This window comes from Desmodus rotundus, chromosome 7, assembly GCF_022682495.2.
Source record: "Desmodus rotundus isolate HL8 chromosome 7, HLdesRot8A.1, whole genome shotgun sequence".
Classification (NCBI taxonomy): Eukaryota; Metazoa; Chordata; class Mammalia; order Chiroptera; family Phyllostomidae; genus Desmodus; species Desmodus rotundus.
In genome coordinates this window covers 76,413,098-76,426,232 of record NC_071393.1, presented here as the reverse complement: position 1 = coordinate 76,426,232, position 13,135 = coordinate 76,413,098, and the positions used below count along the sequence as shown (strand labels likewise).

Sequence of the window (13,135 nt, the reverse complement as noted above, 5' to 3'; positions counted from 1 at the left end):
CTGCCCTGGTGTAGGTTAAAGCTCAAGCCAAAACCCAGATTATAATCTATCAAACCCACTTATGGCTCCTTTCTGTGTATAGTTAATGTGCTGGAATTTATAAAATGCCTGCTTGCAGATTATAACTGATAGGGTGAGCTATATAAGAAATTGGAAACATTGGTTGCCCTTAGGGAAGAGAACTGTTTGAATAGGGAGAAGGAAAACTTTACTGTATACTCTGTTATTTAAATTTTGAACATATGTCACTTTTTAAAAAATTAAAATGCTCCTGGGAAAGGACTGCAGTATCAAACCAAGGCCATGTATGTTTAACAGAGTCATTTTCTTTCTCCTTTACTTGCTTTAAATCTAGATGAAAGTAGACAAGGCTTACTTGTGACTTTGTATGGGTAAAAATCAAACACTAATGATTTTGGAAGAGTCACCAAAATTGCTCATAGATTCTTCCTTTTATCCTTTAGATTACACTGACCAGGTCAGCTTTATGGGCTATCAGTTGTGTTTTTTTGTTGTTGTTGTTTTTATCTTGAACTCAATTTAGTAGGGTTTATGGATCTAGGTTTGTCCTGATCCTATGTAAAATAGGATGCTACTTTCCAAGTAGTTACTACCATTACAGATCTGTTGTTTGCAGTTTTAAAAAATCATGTATTAATTTATCTAGTTGCTGCTGTAACATGGCAGTTAAAATCCTTTGTTTTATTAGGAGGAAACCAAATATAAACAGATTAATAGGTATGTCAAATGGTGACAAGTGCTACAAAGAAGAATAAAGCAGATCATGCACATAGAGAATGCTGGAACCAGAATGGATAATTCTTTTAGGTAGATAGTCATGGAAGGATTTTTCTGTGAGGAGACATTGAAGAAAGAGTACTGGGTTGAACTGGGTAGGTTGATGGAAGAGTACTCCTAAGCAGAAGGAACACTAAATGGAAAGGCTTTGCTTTGATGAGTTAAAGAATAGTAAAGAGAAGAATGTGGCTGAAGCATAATGAACAGGAGGGAGGGTGGTAGGAAATGAGGTCCAGGAGGCATCCAGGGGCAGGTCATGCACGGCAGGGGTGTCAAACTCATTTTCACCGGGGGCCACATCAGCCTCGTAGTTGCCTTCAAAGGGCCAAAATAATTTTAGGACTGTATAAACGTAACTACTCCTTAACTGTTAAAGAGTTGAAATTACATTCAGCCCTTTGAATGTAATTTCAAAGGGTTTTTATGCTACAGTAAGGACTTTGTATTTCATATCATGTGGTGGTTTCACATTGGACACATCTCATCAGGAGAATGACTCAATCAGATTTATGTTTTAAAAGGATCACTTTAGTTTATTTGCCACCCACTGTTTTAGAGAGTACAAGATATACTCTATAGAGAGAGTACAGAAATGGACATAAACAGTGAAGAAACTGTATTAACAGGTTAACCAGGTGAGAACAGTGTGCTTATTGAATGTATTTTTATTCTCTTGCAGATTCTGCAGAAGGAGAGTACAGTGCACTCTGTAGCTATCTATCTTTACCCACAAATTTATTCCTACTTTTCCAGGAATATTGGCATACCATAAAGCCCCTCCTCCAGAGGTACTGTGGGGACAAAATATCATTGTTGAGTTAATTATGCAGTTTGGAAATTTTAAATTAAAATTACTTGCCAGCTTTTAAATTCATCAGCATTGATTGAAGGGGATGGCAAAAATATAGGAGGTTCCTAATTCACCCACTAAAGGAATTGGGGATAAGACTGACAGCCATGGGTAGATGGAATTTCTACTTGCTCCACCATGACTAACATTCATTGTACTTATTGTCCCCATAGCTACTGTCTCATCATCTGTTTTAAATTGGTGGGGGGTCCGGGGGGTGCATTGGTAAAGTCATGCTGTCAGCAGCCATAGTGTTAAAAGAGCCCTTTTGGGGGCTATATCCCAAACCGTAGCACATCTCACATGGTAGCACACATCTTAGGAGGGTGCCTGAGGAAGAAAGACGTGTCATTAGGCACGTTAAACTTCCCGGGGACACATGTGTCTTTCTTTCAGAAAAAATATTTTTCTACTCCATTACTTACTGGCCTTCCTGGTCACTCTTCACCCTCCAGTCTCCTCACCCTAATCGTTACTGCCACCATTTTCAGTCATTTTTATAATCAACTTTGTGTTACTCTTACTTTATTTCCCCCATGACTTTCTTTAGTCTCTTCAATTTGTCTCCCTTTTTCTTTAACCAGTGTTTTTTCCCCTTCCATACCCAGGTCAGGATTTGTGTGAGTGTCTGCCTGTCTTCTGTCACCCTTCTCTGTGCTCTCATCTCTTCTGTTAGGTTCTTTTCTGTTTCCTCCTTTTTCATGAGGTATTCTGATCTCTAGTTAAAAATGAATCAAAGTGGGTCAGAAAAATCAGTATCATGCTTTGTGTTGAGTATGATAATCACAGTAAGTTATACTAATTTTACTTTTATATTCTTGAAATTGATACATTTTGAACTTGCTATGTCTAGAATAGTAAGTGATTAAAGTTTAAACTTTGAAACAGAAAGCCCTTGCCCTTTGTACCATTCCTGGCCCTGCTTGCCTTAAAGCCTTTCCTCCTCATCCCATACTCTGTAATGCAGGAGAGACTGACCCTGGCAGGCCTTCCCAGTCTCCCTTCCCTTGTCAGTTGGCTTCTGCCTTCGTTCAGTCAGTGGGAGGCACGGCAGGATATTGGAAGCTGGGAGGATGAGAAAAGCCTTGGACTGCCTCTCTCTGCCTTGTGGGGCATCTCTGGCAGTGGCTGTAGCTTTTCTCTGGCTCCATTACCCACCAGACAAGGCTGCTGTGGTTCCAGCATCCACTGAGAACCCTAGCCCCTGGCCTTCAGTAATACCATTATTTCCTTTTCTTTCTCCAGCCTAGGAGAGGTGGGAGCCTCTGCTTATTGGCTGATTTTTGGGTTGCCTTGTCATTTTGTCTCCTGATTGTCTTCTCAGCCCTTCTATCACTTTTTATTACCAGTCCCTGTTATTAAAGTCCCTCTTGTTGAAGTACTTAGAATGTTTTTTATTTTTCTAGCAGAACCTTGATTGATAAACCCTTTTAAAAAGAAATTAATGAAAAGAGGGGGTAAATAAATAGGAAGATACAAAAAAAGTAGGGGAGAAAAGGGGCAAGATATAAGATAAAAGAAGTCTAGAAGAAGGAACTTGGAAAGAAGGGACAGAAAGATTTGGAGAGAGTAGTTCGATGATGAATTTTGTACTAAAGTTGTGATGTCCCATTTGCCTTTTCTCTTGGCTCCTCATATAGGTGGTGTGCGGATCCTGCCTTACTAAACTCTTGGAAGCAAAAGAGCGCTGTAGTCAGGTTGGTTTTACCTTTCGATTCTTTTCACCCATCAACAAATTGTGTTTCCAAAACTAGTTGGCCTATCGAGCATGCTTTCTAGTTTGTCATCTTCATTCTCACTCAGTACATTGTTTCCTCCATTTCTGTTACGTTAGGTCTTTGCCAGAAATTGGATTCCTCCTACATTTGTTTTTCTTGGAGTGGCTGCCCATTTTCCAAGTAGTTTGATGCCACCAGGCTCCTCTTCCTTAAGCTATTGCAAGCCTATTAAAAGGCAAAAGAAGAGATGGCATCTTGGAGCAGTTGGTATATTAAAATCAGAGGGTACTGACATTATTCCTATGAAGTACTTTTTTCCTTTGAGAACACAGTAAGATATAAATAGAACTATTTCCTCTCCTCTTCCCTTCCTATCTATGTGCTTTAAGACTCCCCAACAAAACTTTGCTTTAGCCCTCCTATATCCCTTAAGTTATGGCTCAGTCAAAATCCACCTCTTCCTCTAGAACCAATTTAAATATCAGCTCCTCCCAGAAGCCAGTCCTTGCATGTTTCCTCCTATGTGTGTTGACGTGTGAGCATGTGTATCTGCCAACACCCTACATCACTAAGGAGTAAACTCAACAAGGGCCAGAACTGCATGCTTATCTTCTGTGTAAGCCCTCCAGAACCTGGCTTACATGATGTACAGTGTCTGATTTTTATTCAGATTGAATTGCATCAATAAGCAAGCAGAGGAGTTGACCCCCAGCCTTAAATACTAACACCAGTACCATTCTTCTATGGCTGAAGCAAACAGTATGATACAGTCCACATTTGCCACCTTCTTTTCTTATCTTTTCTCACCCCTTAAACACGTCCACCGTCCCTGTAAGTGTGCATATCTACCCACCCTTTAACCCAGTGTCAGTGATTTAGAGATTATAGGTCTAGCCCTTGTGCTTAGATATAGTAATATTCACATCACCAAGAAAAGAAAGATCTTGGAGTAGAGAGAAAAGTTTAAAAGATGAGTGCGTATTTTAGGACTGTTAATCTCATACCATTTTTCCTTTATTCCAATTCATTGATGCCTTTTAGATGTCTGCTATTTTGCCAGCATGGTACTTAATACTCTGGGAGAGTTCAAAGACACAACACATAGAGCTTTTGGTGATGGGTAGTTTACAAATGAATTATGTACATAAATTCAAGACATAAGATAAAGTATGATAATACAGAGGTGGGTGAAAGTAGGTTTACAGTTGTGAGTAGGTGAAACACAATTTATTCTTTTATTTATGTATTAATTCTATTATTTATTTGCATTATTTGTCTTATTGTTATTATTTTGTAGCCTTACTTATTATTTATCTTTTAGGTAAAGATGGCTGATAACCTACTTTTGTGCACCCTTATATATGGAATATATACTGTTAATGCTATAGAAATTTAAAGGGTTAAAGATTCTTAATGATACAAGGTTAGTCTTAGAGGAGATCATTTTTAGCTGAATGTAGAAGGCAATATAGAATTTAAACTGCTTGAGGTTTTAGAAAAGAATTTTACGTTATTCAGGTGACTTTCCCCAAGGCATGCAAGCAAGGTTTTTGTTGTATTTACTATGGTGACAATGAATAATAACATTTGCAAATATTCATCAAGTACTGAGTATATTATGTTTCCCTTCAGTTTCTTATTGAGCCTTCAACAGCTCCTTGAGGTTTCTTGATATTCATATAAAATTTCTTAAATCATCATGAATCTTTGATGTCCCCCCCAAAATGTGTTATTAAATTAATGATATGCCTTACATTTAAGAAAGTATAATATATTAATTCTCAGTTTCAGACCAGGGAATACAGGCTTAGGTTCAGTGACTTATCAAGTGTTACAGAATTTAGGATTTGTAACTGAGTCTGTCTGATTTCAAAGGTTGTGTTCTTAACCACGACTTTATGTTACCCTCCTAGACAATATAGAAATCTAGCTGGAACAATTTAGTCTTAAGAAATAGTGGGAGTTGAGTTGGGAAAGGAACCCAGCTGATGAAGGATTTGGAATTCTAGGCTGAGAAATTTGGGTTAATCTAGCCAATAGTGGGAATTACCGTGGATTGCAAGTATAGATCTGTAAGACATTCTTTCACTGGTCAATTTTTGATCTGGGCTTATTTCCTGATAAATAAAATTGCCTTTTAAATTACATTTTTAGGTACCCTAGAAAAAGAAATAGATTGATAGAGCTTCCTGATGACTATAGCTGCCTCCTAAATCAAGCTTCTCATTTCAGGTAAGAAGAAATATATATTTTAAGTTTTTTGAGCTTGCAGGTGGTATATATCACTAGCAAACTTATTTTATTGTATTTTTTCCTTTATTTTTATTATTGATGCTATTACAGATATCCTTATTTTCTTCCCTTTTGCCTACCTGCACCCAGCCCCTTTGCCCCCTTCCCTCTGGCCATCACCACACTGTTGTCTGTGTCCATGGGTTACGCATATATGTTCTTTGGCTAATCCCTTCCCCTTCTTTCAAAGAGTCCCTCCTCCCCCTTCCTCTCTGTCAGTTGTCAGTGCAAGGGTTCATCTCTACTCCACAGTTCCAAAATAGTTGCTTCAGACAGTTCTTGCCCGATCAATAGTTGTTTCAGGAGAGGAACTGATTCCTGAGTTCCACTCCACCATCTTCTATAACATCCCTCCTCAATTTTTTTAAAGATTCAAGAACTTTCTCTCTCTAGTATTCTGATTGTTTATTCCTATGTCTTTAAACACTGTTTTACATGCATTACAGTGTGGTGACCACATTCATTCACTGAAATAACACTGAAGAACCTTTTTTTTTTCCCAAACAAAATCTATATAGACTCCCATTATAATAGTAGAACAGCTAATAGCATTGTAACTCAGGTTCAAGTACGGATAATGGAAAGAGGGAGGACATTCCCTTGGTCTTTTTTGGTACCACGTCCCCTCTACTTCAATCAGTTTAGAAACACTACTATAAAGCAGTGTTTCTCAAACTGTCCTTTATCTTCCTCTTCCTTTTCACTGATCACTTTCAAAATAAAAAAAAAAATACTGGATAATTGGGACTGATGAGAAGCAAAATAAATAAGTTATGTTCTGCTTACTACTAATACCATGTGTGAATTACCTCTCAGTTACTTTTGTAAGAGAATAATATGAGCTTAAACACATGATTCTCTATGATAAAATAATGTCCTATACAGTTAATGATAATTTTTTTTTTTACACTTACCTCACTATATAAATTATTTGAGTAGCATGAATTCGTGAGCAGAACACCACCAGTGAGATGTCACTGAGTGGAGAAATTATATTCATACCTTGTATCTGCTTTAGCCATTGGTATGTGAATATTTCATATTTGAATCACAGTGTATCATGCCTTGAAAATAATGAGTCAAAATTACTGTTGATGCAATTTTGTATCCTTGACACTTGGGTGGCAATACACTACCACCCATAGCAAACCAGATTGATAATGATGACGTGAAACTAGCAGTGACTTACAATTAAAAGGCAGAATCTCAGCAGCCTGAAAGTTGAAGCCCATTCAGCACTTTATTGATGATGTACTAGTAACAGAGCTTCCTTTCCTCAACTTGCAGGAATTCCAAAGCTCAGTTAGGAGTTTTGTAATGTTACTAAGCATTGTCCTGCAGCCAAACTTCTTCGTAAACTTAATTTAATTAGAAATCCCCCCATAAACACAACTAACTCTTAAATTTTTTTTTAAAGATACCAATTAGTGTACAAGGTAACAATTAGTAGTCCTTACTCATAGGTTAAATAACCTGCTTTCATTTGAAAGAATCAATGTAAGGGATTGCAGTTTAAAATCGTTTTGAGGGCTTGAAGAGGCTTTCTTTGGCCTACTTTGACAATCTCTGCCCTACATAAATGACTAAGGAATGCTTTGAGCCATGAAGCCAGGGGGTTTAAATGGCCTAGTCAGGGCTTGGCAGCTAGCATTCCAGCCTCTGTTACCCAGATAGAATTGATCTTGGTGTTGGTTCCTTGACACCTGTCTCATACAGGATTAAGATCAACCAACTAAAGAAGTGGTTGTGTCGCTTTATCTCTCAGCCCTCAAAAAATTACCTGGATTTTTTCAAAGATTGCATCTAGCTCTAGGATCAGTGATTTTCCTAATCTTAGGGCTGCATTGCCACTGCAGAAGCCCAGTGAATAGGTGTTACCTCCCAGGTATTAAAAGGTGTTTATCATGCTGTTGGCTCTTAGGAGGATCTGAAAAGAGTGTTAGTCATTAATGACAGTGAAGATCCTCCCGGATGATATTACTACTTACTGGTGTCAAGTAAAAATTAAAATAAACCTTATTATGATCTCTTCCAATTTTACTGTCACTACCGGTTTACATTAAGACTGTGCCATCTCTAGTGTAGGATGGCTGCTCAGTTATTATACTTTAGACATCACCCCCATTTTCCTCTGTAAGATGGCTAGTGACTCAGACTTAGCCATCCTCTGCTAAAGGTGAAAGAAGATGTTGGCTTTATTTTCTTTAAAAAGCTATAATTACATTCTGCAGCAACCCCCTGGAAGTGAAAATAGTCTGCTCATCTACGGGAGACAGGAAGGGAGTGCCTATGCAGAGAGTCCCTTTACTCCCCTGTAGACAGTGGTGGTTTTCTTATCTTGCCTAAGAAACTGGGGGTCAGAGAATAAATTGTAAATACTTTATTGGAGAATCTGACCTCATCGTGGGCCTTTCTGGATGTCCCCTGTGGTTTCATTTACTTTTTACTGGTCAAATTAAGGAATTTTTGATGTTTCCATTATGTCCAGTATACAGCAGAGATAGGAGTATAGGAAACCCCATTTTTGTTTTTATTTTCTTTTAAAGATTTTATTTTATTTTATTTTTTTAGAGAGAGGGGAAGTGGGGGAAAAAGAGAGGAAAAGAAACATCAGTGTGTGAGAGAAACATCAATCAGATGCCTCTTGCATACCCCCAACTGGCAACCTGGTCTGCAACCCAGGCACGTGCCCTGACCAGGAATTGAACCGGCAACCTTTTGGTCTGCAGGACACCCAAACCCACTGAGCCACACCAGTCAGGGTAGGAAGTTAAAAGATAAATATTATCACTTTGATTCAGAGAGTGGTACCCCGTTTGGAGGGGCATTATAGTAATGTTGTACCATGCCACTATTTAAAATGGTTGGATCCCAACGTACTGCTTGGTTCAAGTAAGTTACCTCTATCACTTTCTCTTTCCTAAGAATTACTGTGTTTCCAGATGGAAGGGGCATCAACTCAAAGACTACAGTCTCTCATTTAAACCCTAAAGATCTCAATACCTCAAATAAATGGGGGACAAATGTGTTTGAACCCCTACTGCAAATTGCGATTTTAAGAAATTGTGCATCTATAGTTCCTCCAACACAGGACATAAGCTTGACTAAACCAATCAAGAGGAGGCAGTTGACTATAAATTGTTCATGTCAGATGAAGACTGGATTCTATAAATACACTCAACCTAAGCATATTTAATTGCCAAACTTTATGAGAATTACAGGACACTATATTTAATAATATGTTTTCTTACTATGGATTAATCAGAAGGTTTTTTGTTAAGTCTTTCTAGGAGGAAGCATTAAAGAGGAATCACCCATCCAATGTTTCCTTGTGTTTTAAGATCTTTCTTTGCTACAAAGCAGCCAGTGATGAAAATATGTTTCATTGCTAACTGGATATATTATGCTTTTTTTGTTTCTCCACCATACTGAATGTTTTCTTCCCTTTTGAGGTGCCCACGGTCTGCAGATGATGAGCGAAAGAACCCTGTTCTTTGCCTTTTCTGTGGAGCCATACTCTGTTCTCAGAACATTTGCTGCCAAGAAACCGTGAATGGGGAAGAAGTTGGGGCTTGCATTTTTCATGCACTTCATTGTGGAGCTGGAGTCTGCATTTTCCTGAAGTGAGTAGTGCGTGATCTGGAAGCCTCATACTAAATTTGGGAAATTTGGGTTCAATATGGAGGACAGTGTGTTGGTAGGAAATGATACCAGAAGTTAGAGACCAGTTGTTCACATGAGATTGCATTTGAGAAGATATCACAGAATAAGTAGTAAAAAATTAAAAATAAAGTAGGATTCTACTCACATTTTCATTATTTATGGAAAATCTTAAATAAATATGATAAACTTTACATTTATTACTCTGATATTGTGTAATACTCAGATATAGTGAATGAGCTTAGAGTCCTAAAACTTACATTTTAAAATAACACATAAGCCCTGGCTGGTGTGGCTTAGTTGGTGGAGCCTCGTCCATAAACAAAGTGTCATAGGTTCAGTACTTGGTCAGGACACATGCCTAGGTTGTCATTCATTTGCCAGGTGGGGCACACACTGGATGCAACTAATTGATGTTTCTCTCTCACATCAATGTTTCTGTCCCCCTCTCTCTCCCTCCCTTCCCCTCTCTCTAAAATCAATAGGCATGTCCTTGGTGAGAATTAGAAATAATAAAATAAAAAATAAAAGTGTATATAAATGGTTACTTTAAGTTGTCCTGTGAATATTTTAATTTTCTTCATTTCCTATATCAATCAACTATTGTTTTCCCTGGTATCTCAGCAAAAGACTAAGAATAGAACAATAGTCACTTATTTTATGAAAAAAGAATACAAGATGCTCTTGTGAGATAAAACTCAGAAGGGATTCTTGTGCTTTTTCCCCCCTTCTCCCCATGTAATATACTTTCTGTTTACATAAGCACTGCCTTCCACCGCCGAAGGTGAATGTAATTAGTCACTGTTAGCAGGCATAAGTTGGAATAACAAGGGGAATGACTACATGGAAGCCAAACCCCAATACCTATTTTCTTTTTCTAGGGACCCTACAGCTAGTTCATCTGTTTATTTCGTAGTTTCTCTCTTTAGTAATTACCACCTATGTACAAAAGCATTTTTTTTTAAAAAAGCATTTTTTTAAAGATTGTATTTATTTTTAGAGAGAGGGACAGGGGAAGAGAGAGAAACATCAACATGAGAGAGGAACGTCGATTGGTTGCCTCTCCTATGGGCCCACACTGGGGACCCGGCTTGCAGCCTTTCACTTGTGGTACCACACTCAACCTACTGAGCCACGCTGGCCAGGGCCACAAGCATTTTTTTTTTTATGTGTACATTTATCTGCTGTAAGATCCCAACTACCTTCAAAGTGGCAGTCATTCTTTGTAATCTACACTGTCAGAAGCTGGTTCTAACCAGAAAGCCTCGTCACTTTGCTAGCTGACCTGTCTGACCTGAGGTGGTCAGACTGGGAGATGTGGTTCTTCGGTTAAGCCCCTTTCTCTAGATTAACTTTGATGCAGTACCTATTATTTGCACACGTGCACTTATTAATATTTCCTGTTGGTCGTTTTGTACTTCAGAATCAGAGAATGCAGAGTGGTCCTAGTTGAAGGTAAAGCCAGAGGCTGTGCCTATCCAGCTCCTTACTTGGATGAATATGGAGAAACAGATCCTGGCCTGAAGTAAGTTTTGTGGTTTTTTTGAAAAACTTTAGTCACATTATTATATGTGGATGGTAATAGTTCTTTAAACACAAAAGTTAATGCTAAATATTCAGAGAGATTTTAAAATAGCTGCAAATTAAAAATATCAAATATGTCATCCTAAACATAACACACAATTTTCAACAACTTTATACTTCTCTAAAATTTTTAAAGATACCAATCATTCTGATATTTGCATGCTCTATTAGTTTAATCAGCTGTTCTTCAGAATACTTAAGAGGTTTAATTGACACTGATACATGAAAGAAAGAAATCTGGAGTGTCCAGCAAGGGACTTTGGTTTAAAATTGATATTCATTGTTTCCACTGCAATACTTGAAGCTTTTTATTAGCAAGCTATATCAGCCTTCTTAGTAACTTTAGCAAAACAAAATACTTATAATCTTGTATTTTTCTGTATCCTTCCTGGTGTTGGGTACTGGAGGACTACTTACTACTTCTGGGAAAGAAGTGATAAAGGATAATGATCTCAAAAGTACATATAGATAAAGATTAGATCTTCCTACCATAAACTCTGTCTTTGTTTAACTGAAATTTTGTTCTTTTGAAATATTACTTGGAATAAATAGGCTTACTTGTTGGGACTTGAAACCTCTTTGATCATATGGAGATTTGTTTTTATTGTGACAGCACTTGACCACCTGTAGAGATACTCTTTGGATTTAGGGAGAAATAATCTGAGTCATGAAAGTTGTTAATGACTAAGGATAAGAGGTCTGAGTTGTTCCAGAAAAATACAAAGAAGCAGAATTTTAAAATTAATTAGGCAATGTAAAAATACCCAACTAACTGAGACACTTGAGTTCCTCTGTGTTACAGAACAGACCGGGGGGTGGAGGGGCTGGGGGGCTGTGGGGGATGCAAATGATACACTGTTACCGAATGGACCCACCCTTGTGCTCCGGGGTCCCCCATCACTGGGTTCACCTTGCCCACCGCCAGGGAAAGATGTCTCTCAATGCCAGAGATTGGTGCAAAGGAAAGGGATTATTTATTTAAAAAGTTATATAGACTTGGAGTAATGACTTAATGTCTTCATTAAAAATACTAAAGTCCTTTAGAACACCCACAGATGCACACAGTCCTTCCTTCCTCCCCTCTGCTCAGTCCAGGGTGCCATACTCAGGAAAAGAAGTAGAAGTTTGTGGCTCCCACAGCCCCTCAGTTCCGGCACCATCAGCTGAGTTGCTGCTGCGTTCTCCAGTTAATCCAAAACCATGTGACACCTTCTCATGGCCCATCAGCAAGAGTCCTTTCACCCCTTTTCTTCCAGGCAAAGTCCTGCTTCCTAAGCCACCTAACAAAAGGGAGCACCTCAAAGCTGCGTAGTCCCAACCTTCCTTCTGTTCTCTCTCATGTGGGCACTGTAACCAGGGGGAGTTGCCTTCCAGTCACATCCTTGGTTGAAGTCACTCCCATCTCCCAGCTCAAAGCATGGCCACAGCTATGTAACATATCTATGAAGCCAGTTAAAAGTTACAAATATGTTAAATGACTGTTCTAGAGGTTATCTGCAAAACTGTTGCTATGCAGAACAGCTCTCAATGGCCCTGCTCCATGCGCCCCATCCCCCAGCTCAGACTTGTGGTGGTGAGGACATCCTATATATATTTTTATTTTTCTAATATTTCCTAGACACCCTGAGTTCTGGACCCCATTACAAATCCCCATTTGGGGGCCCCCCTTGGCTTCACCCTGTTACATCTGGAATGAGAATCTCGCAGTTCTTCATTATTAGCAACAGCCAAACTTTAGTCATTTTGGATTAGTTGTTACAATGTTACAAACTATGCAGCATTAGAATTGTTGTGGAATAGTTTGATTGAAATATTTGCTAATTACCAAATTTGTTGTGTCATAGTGTTACCAAACAAAACTGGGGTTCGGCTGCCCACCACTAAGCACAGGTGTAAAACAGGGGTTGGTGGGGACGAAAAAAGTCTTTATTAAGAGTTTCCACAATTTCTGGGACTGGGGAACTCCCTGACACTGGGCTTCTCTCTTCTGCAAAACACAGAAATCTTAAAAAGACTGAAACCCAAGACCAAACCCAAAAATCCCACCTTCTGGAGCACAAGGCTGTTAAGCAGACGACTGTCTGGCTTCAGGCTCCCTCCTGGAAGCCTGCGCGTGTGGGGTCAACTGCTTTGCCGCAGTTTCACACTCCAAGGCCCAGCGCCATTGCCAACTGCTACCGCTGGACCTGCAGGGGCTCCATGTGGGGCCTGGCACCTGAGGCTGCCCCAGCAC

At 38.9% G+C, this 13,135-nt stretch overlaps 1 protein-coding gene across 1 annotated transcript in view; it reads left to right on the top strand.

The window, feature by feature from the left end:
- The window catches only part of UBR1 (ubiquitin protein ligase E3 component n-recognin 1), a 127,291-nt gene that overhangs the window by 110,543 nt on the left and 3,613 nt on the right, over positions 1–13,135 (top strand). Inside the window, exons 42-46 of the mRNA XM_024568473.4 lie at positions 1,478–1,586; positions 3,289–3,345; positions 5,521–5,598; positions 9,111–9,281; positions 10,742–10,843. Of these exons, the coding sequence (XP_024424241.2) occupies positions 1,478–1,586; positions 3,289–3,345; positions 5,521–5,598; positions 9,111–9,281; positions 10,742–10,843 (517 nt within the window). The remainder of the gene's footprint in view (positions 1–1,477; positions 1,587–3,288; positions 3,346–5,520; positions 5,599–9,110; positions 9,282–10,741; positions 10,844–13,135) is intronic.